This window comes from Pomacea canaliculata, linkage group LG2, assembly GCF_003073045.1.
Source record: "Pomacea canaliculata isolate SZHN2017 linkage group LG2, ASM307304v1, whole genome shotgun sequence".
In the NCBI taxonomy this organism is placed as follows: domain Eukaryota; kingdom Metazoa; phylum Mollusca; class Gastropoda; order Architaenioglossa; family Ampullariidae; genus Pomacea; species Pomacea canaliculata.
In genome coordinates this window covers 43,966,903-43,974,030 of record NC_037591.1, presented here as the reverse complement: position 1 = coordinate 43,974,030, position 7,128 = coordinate 43,966,903, and the positions used below count along the sequence as shown (strand labels likewise).

The 7,128-nt window shown below is 47.5% G+C and overlaps 1 protein-coding gene across 1 annotated transcript; it reads left to right on the top strand.

Moving 5' to 3' along the window:
* Positions 1-2,433: 2,433 nt before the first annotated feature.
* Positions 2,434-5,894, top strand: LOC112557805. Its single transcript, XM_025227858.1, has 4 exons — positions 2,434-2,486; positions 2,978-3,019; positions 3,324-3,396; positions 4,020-5,894. The coding sequence occupies exons 1-4, from the start codon at positions 2,442-2,444 to the stop codon at positions 4,202-4,204; spliced, it is 345 nt and encodes a 114-aa protein (XP_025083643.1). The 5' UTR covers positions 2,434-2,441; the 3' UTR covers positions 4,205-5,894.
* The last annotated feature ends 1,234 nt before the right edge of the window (positions 5,895-7,128 follow it).

Sequence of the window (7,128 nt, the reverse complement as noted above, 5' to 3'; positions counted from 1 at the left end):
TCTGAATTTACTGTGTGTACAGTGGATTGTACTGTGTGGTGTGTAATAGTCTAACATGTACTGTGCTGTTACATAGTGTGATGTGGTGTGTATAATAGGTCTGACATTACTGTGGTTACAGGGTGTGTTACTGTGTGGTGTGTATATAGCTAACATGTATTGTATGTACAGGGTGTGTACTGTTGGTGTGTATAGTCTGACATTATAGTGTGTAAGGGGGTTGACTGTGTGGTGTGAATAGTTCTGACATTACTGTGTCTGTACAGTGTGTCACTCTGTGTGGTGTGTATATAGTCTTAGAATGTCTGTATGTTACACGGGTGTTTACTGTGTGGTCTGTATATAGTCTAACATTGTATGTATTGTAAGGGTGTGTCTTGTGGTGTGATATAGTCTGAACCATTTACTGTGTGCTACAGGTTGTGTAATGTTGGTGTTGTAATAGTTGAACATTACTTGTGTACAGTGTGTGTACTGTGTGGGTGTATATAGTCTGAATACTGTGTGTAAGGCAGGTGTAAGTACTGTGTGACGTGTGATATATAGTCTTGACATATACTGGTGATGTTACAGGTTGTGATACTGTGTGGATTGTATATAGTCTGACTTACTGTGTGTACAGGTGTGTACTGTGTGGTGTGTGATCATAGCTGAGATTACACTGGCGCCCGGATGTACTGTTCGTGTACAGTGTGTACTGTGTTTACTGTTGTACTGTCTATGTAGTCTGACATGTACTGTGTGTACAGGGTGTGTACAGGGTGTGTACTGTGTCTGTACTGTGTATATAGTCTGGCATGTGTTGTGTATTGTCTGACATGTACTATATGTACAGGGTATGCACTGTGTATGTACTGTGTCTGTACTGTGTATTGTCTGACATGTACTGTATGTACAGGGTATGCACTGTGTATGTACGTGTAATGTCTAGACACCACTTTATTGTCCTATGTGTCTACACTGTATGTACAGGGTATGCACTGTGTATGTACTGTGTATTTTTTTGGTATGTTGGCCTGCGGCTCTGAAATGTCCGACATTTTAGTTGATTTGGAGGATGAAATACTGTAGGGACATGAACTAATAATCAAGATACAACAACAGACTGACTTGTAAACAAAGACAATGTGGAACTAAGCTGGGGACCATTCGCTGTGTCGTGCACACCACGTGACACATTGTGCGCAAAGGTGGTGTCAGGTGTTGATGGTGGTGTCGTGCACGTCACTGTAGCTAATTCTACATCGTGTGGAATCTTCTGGTGACTGACATTCCTACAGGAATCTTGTCATCTCGGAATTCTCCGTACAGAAACATGACATCTTTATTTGTGTACTTTAACTACGTCTGAAAGCTTTGTGTACTACTTTTAATGTCATTTAATGACTTTATGTGACTTTAATGTCTGACTATTATGAGTACTTTAATGTCTGACTTTAATGTCTGACTGTTATGTTTACTTCTCCGTCTGACAGTTATGAGTACTTTAATGTCTGACAGTTGTGTACTTTAATGTCTGACAGTTCTGTGTTAGACTTGTGTACTTTAATGTCTGACTGTTATGTTTACTTCTATGTCTGACAGTCCTGTGTACTTTAATGTCAGACTGCTATGTGTTTGACTGCTATGTGTACCTGTAGGCAGGTAAAGGCTACACAAGGCTACAAGCAGCCCGAGGTGTAAACAAATGGCGAGGTGCGAACTGTAAACAGACGAGGAACAGAAATTAGAGAAAGTACGACCCGCGGCCGCGGAGGGAGAGAAAGCTATTTCATCACCTGTCGTCTGTAGGTGTGCCTGCACACAGCGCCACCTACCTCCCGCTACTTTCCCACCCACCCTCCAGACCTCGCTGCGTCATCTTGTGTGTGGGTAGGGGGGAGGGGCCACACCTCCTTCCTCCTGCCCCCATCACCCCTCAGTGTGAATGATTGGCATCCGTCTCGTCTACCTGTCGGTCTCAGGTGGTGCTGGGGGAGGGGCTGTGTGGTGTTGCCTGACCTGGATAGTACAGAGGGGGAGTGGGAGGGGAGCGAGGTGAGAGTGCATCTGATTGGTGGAGTTTCCCAGGGGTGGGGAGGGAGTGCTGAATGGAGGCCAAGGAAGACAGGTATATAAGGGTGGGGCGCGTTTCATCATCACTTGCCTGCACAAGCTGCTGTTGACAAACAAAGTCTGGTCTCAGAGCCTCATTCAGCACCCGCTGTCGCCACAACATCGTCTCCTTGTCCACGTCAGTCTTTCGAGACATCTAGCAGACGACGACATCACTACCACCACAACAACCGTCAGTCTCTCTAGCAGACGACTCTACCACCCAGACTCATACACCACAAACAACCGAGTCGCTCAAACATCTACCCGGAGTAGACGACGACATCACAGGAAGCACTAACCAACAACACCGCGCAAGTGACGAGCGACTGACACACGATACAAAGATGGCAGCAATGACGACTGTGGTGATGGCGGTGTTCATTGTCACAGTAAGTAGCTTCACAAACTTGTCGCTAGACTCAAGTTTTCTGTTTTTCTTGTTCGTCTCAACCATTGCGATCCGAGTGAGAACCTTTCATCTGGTCGCACACACACTTCACAAGTCAACAACACTTTCAGTTTTTAATGCGAGGCCTGACTAAACAATTGGCAATTATATTCCTCATGAATTTCAGATTTTTAACACATTTTTCACAGTTCGTCTGGTGCCTTGACTGGCGAGCGGTTTGTGTGCGTGTGTTTACTGTGAGACAGCGGGGCTGTGGTGACAATGAAGGAAACGTATAACATCAACAGAAAGTAATTTCTTAGTCTGAAGTACATAGGTACATAGGTACACAAGCAGATGCTTTTGTAACACAGGTTAAGAAAATAACTAGACGGGTGGACACACTGTAACCACAAGTGTAAAGGGTGGCTGTACGTAAGTATAAAGCCGGGTGGCTGTACCTACATTGTGTCCTTTCTACCTACATTGCAGGTGGCGCTCATGTTGGTGGCCGCAGAAGCAAGAGTGTGCGAGGTGTGTATTTACTGAAATCATTTTCTGCATCCATGTCCTTCTGCTTCAGAAATTCTTTTCTCAACACAACACACACAAGCCCGCAAACACATGAACATGTAATAAGTTGTTAGGTTAGTATGTTTGTTTATGTGTATGTGTGAGAGAGACTCAGAAGAGACCAGTCACTTGTGTTACATACACTTCAGGTAGAGCACGTGGTGATGTTTGTGTCACATCGTCAGTATAATTATCTAGTGAGGTGTGTCATTTGTGTCACATCGTCAGTATACTTATCTAGTGAGTTGTGTCATTTGTGTCACAGCCCGAGTGTAACGATGACGAGCGCTGTGTCAGTCTGGACGTGCGTCGTAGCCATTCCAATGACTATGTCTGTGGTGAGTACTTTTCACTCTTCATCTCCACACCGTTCATGCCACCTTACCCCTTAACCCCATGCTACCACGGGTGTGTAATACACGTTCGCGATACTACTGTAGGAGAACTTTACAAAGCCTCATCGCCACCCGACCCACCCCAAACGTCATGGACAGGTACAGTCGCCAGTCAGGTGTAGCGGCTCGTGACGTCACACTCCATGTAGCAGCCTGCTCTCGCGACTGTTTGCAAGAAATAAATAACCGACTTTTCCGCAACATTCGTACTTTTAAAGTCGGTTAATATCTGTGTGACCCCAAAGGTGGCCACCGTTGTGTAATCACAAACCATTGTCCGTGACCCATGGAATGCCATGAACCGTGCATAGGCTGTTGACGTCAGGGGAGAGGGGTCAAGGCCACAGGAGACAACCCAGTGCTGCGCCAGGTGTGATGAGTTGTCCTGAGTTTAGAGCTCAAACATAATGTGAAATAAAAATAAAACCAATCAAAATAAAAATAAATTATACAAAATAAAATCATTTTGTACAAAACTGTAAATTACGGCATTTAGTTTGGTGTCCAATAGACTGTGACCACACAAGCGGGTCTGGCAGTGACGAGTCTGTTGCTTGTGTCCACAGTGCCTGTCCGCTGCCTCACCCGCGGACGACGGGGTCGTTGTCGTCACTCGTCGCCTCACTTCCACTTCAACCGCGTGACGATGAGCTGCGAGCCGCAGACTGCAGGCGCCTGCTACAGCTCCAGCAACAGCTTCGTGTCGCACGAGAACTGCGACCTCACGTGCTCGCCCTGGTACCGCCGATGAACACAGACACTCCTCCCACCTCCTCTCCACAAGCCACTTTGCTTGACATCCTGACACGTCACTGTCATGTCACTGACATGTGACCTCATCCCAGGTACGAGGAAGACAGCAGCAACTGGCCGGAAGCGCGAAGCGCGCATGCACGGAGGCAGCCGGCTGGTCGGGTGAGCAGACAAGGGGAGCCAACTGTGGTCTCTCGAGCAGAAAGTGGTTCATCCTGTCCACTGTCCTCGCTTGGCTGCTGTTGGAGTTTTTCTCTCTGCTGACCCCGACAGGTGTGACGTGAGTGTCACAGGAGTCACACGCCTGCCTCCAGTAGCTCTAGTCTTCCTCACTCCCTCAGTGTGTGTGTGTGTACGTGCGTGCGCGCGTGCCTGTGTGTGTGTGTGTACGCGTGCCTGTGTGTGTGTGCGTGCGCGCGTGCCTGTGTGTGTGGTGCGCGTGCCTGTGTGTGTGTTTCTACGCGCACGTGCGTGACTGTGTTTACGAATAGCAAACGAACTCAACAGTTGTTTTCTCACTTTGTAAGGGAGATAACCGCTGAACTGTACTGAAAACATTCCTTTCCAACAGTTATCTCCCCAGTCGGGTTTTACTGCTGAACGCCATGGTAACTAGCGGACAGGTCAAACAGTGGGTTGAATGTACCCGGCTGTGAGTGGCTCACTGAGCTACAGACCTAGATGTTGCACAGAACTGAGTTGTCGGCCGTGGGCCTGATGACTGACTGAGTGAAGTGAACGTGTCGCACGTGCTGCCTTCTGCCTGTGTCGCCATAGCTGAGTGTCTGCGTGCATTGTGGGAACGTGAAGCTCTGTACATATCGCACTCCTAATGTTGTTGGTAAATACTGGAGGCCCAATGTATTATTTATTTCCGTTTGTTACGCTTGACCCCGGGTAACCCCAGCTGAAAGGGGAATTTGCTGGAAACAGTTGTGGCCAGCCTCGCCTTGGTGCTCGCTACACCTGCTACAAGTTACTGTCCAGCGGAGGGAACGTCCTCACAGCACCTCGACCTGCTGAACTCTGTTCACTCTCCGACCGTCACCTGAGCTCACACCTGCCCGTGACGTCGACGTAGTCTTTTCTCAGAACATGACGGTTGTCGTCGCCATGGGAACCACTTTCAAGGCTTTGAACAAGAGAAATTCAGGGCTAGCAGAAACATAGATACAACGAGCAGAAAAGTTGCTTTGTTGGCGATGGCGAACCATTGTGAAATGAGGTCATAACCTTTTAATTAAAATGTTTCCTGCTGACGTGTGCCTGGGGTGAAGAGCATGTCACGAGGCAGCTCAAGAACTGGCCTCCTCCTCCTTAGCACAAGGGTTCGTTGTGAATCACATGCCAGCTATTGTTGGGTAGAGCTCGGAGTCATCAGGAGGAGGACTCGATCTCATGACGACCCTGGACTCGCGGAACGATCTGTGCTTGCGAATGAGTTGCGTCCCTTGTGAAGTTGTCTCCCTTGTCACTCTTCTTTCCCCTTAGATGCACTGGGACGCTCGTCAACAACACTTTTGTTTACTAAGTTATCTCATGCTGAAACCTGTGTTTACATCTGTTCACACATGTGTGTACTCTGTTCATATCTGTGTTCTGATGTCAGATCGTCTGGTGTTCACATAGCGTGGACTGGTGTTGCTTCACGCTTACTCTCAATAAAGCATGGAGAGAAAGAAAACAAAGAAGTTTGTGTTTGTATCTGTTCCTCCCTGCGTCTGAAAGGTGATTCACGCACGCACACAGACATTCACACGCACACACAGTAATAATAGTACAATACTGGTGTTTGAGTTTTACACGCAGCACAGATACATACCACCTCACACTGTTCCCTCTCTCACTTCACACTGTTCTATCTCTATCACTTCACACACTTCTCTCTCTCACTTCACACTCTTCTCTCTCTCACTTCACACTGTTCTATCTCTCTCACTTCACACTGTTCCCTCTCTATCACTTCACACTGTTCTATCTCTCACTTCACACTCTTCTCTCTCTCACTTCACACTCTTCTCTCTCTCACTTCACACTGTTCTATCTCTCTCACTTCACACTCTTCTCTCTCTCACTTCACACTGTTCTATCTCTCACTTCACACTGTTCTATCTCTCACTTCACACTCTTCTCTCTCTCACTTCACACTCTTCTCTCTCTCTCTCTCACTTCACACTGTTCTATCTCTCACACTTCACACTGTTCTCTCTCTCTCACTTCATACTGTTCTCTCTCTCACTTCGCACTGTTCTCTCTCTCACTTCACACTGTTCTCTCTGTCTCAAGTCCGCTGGCGTACCGATTAGCGCCTGTCACCAACACAGTTGACTGTCCTGGGTTCAGCTCTCGTCTCGGGCAGGCTGTTCTTTCTCTGCACGTGACATCTGTTTACAGGATGTGATGTAGTTGCTGACACCAGTTGCCCCCCCCCTTCCCTGCTCTCTCTCTCTCGTAGACGCGCGTGCTGCCCCCTCTCACCTAGAGAATGGTCATTCGAGCCTCGCACATTAGAGTAAGATGACGGAAAGAGTCCAGCACAACAACTGAACTGCTACACTAATTAATTAAAAGTAATCAGAGCAGTTTTCTGTCCGTGACTAGACTGTCAGTACAGAGTGGTAGATTGTTGGACTCTCCGAGCTTTGCTATGTAACGTGGCAACACACACAGTGAAAATAGAAGAGAAAGCAGTTTCCTCCCTTGTGTCGAGTCTCCAAACAACGACAGCGACGGCTGGGGTCATGAGTATTGACCCCACATCAACAGGGACGTGTATAGATACGACTGTAGGTCAGCTCTGCTTTTGTCGGCGATAGTTTGAATGTTTGCACTGGTTTTTACAAGCAAATTATTTTAGCGCTCAGTCCGTCTGAGAGTCGTGCCTCCCGCTCTTGTCGACTAGAATAGTTTGGAAGGTGGGGG

Coding starts and splice junctions, on each gene's coding strand:
- LOC112557805 (XM_025227858.1), top strand. CDS start 2,442: ATGGCAGCAATGACGACTGTGGTGATGGCGGTGTTCATTGTCACA. Junction 2,487..2,977: donor TGGCGGTGTTCATTGTCACA/GTAAGTAGCTTC, acceptor CCTACATTGCAG/GTGGCGCTCATGTTGGTGGC. Junction 3,397..4,019: donor TTCCAATGACTATGTCTGTG/GTGAGTACTTTT, acceptor TTGTGTCCACAG/TGCCTGTCCGCTGCCTCACC.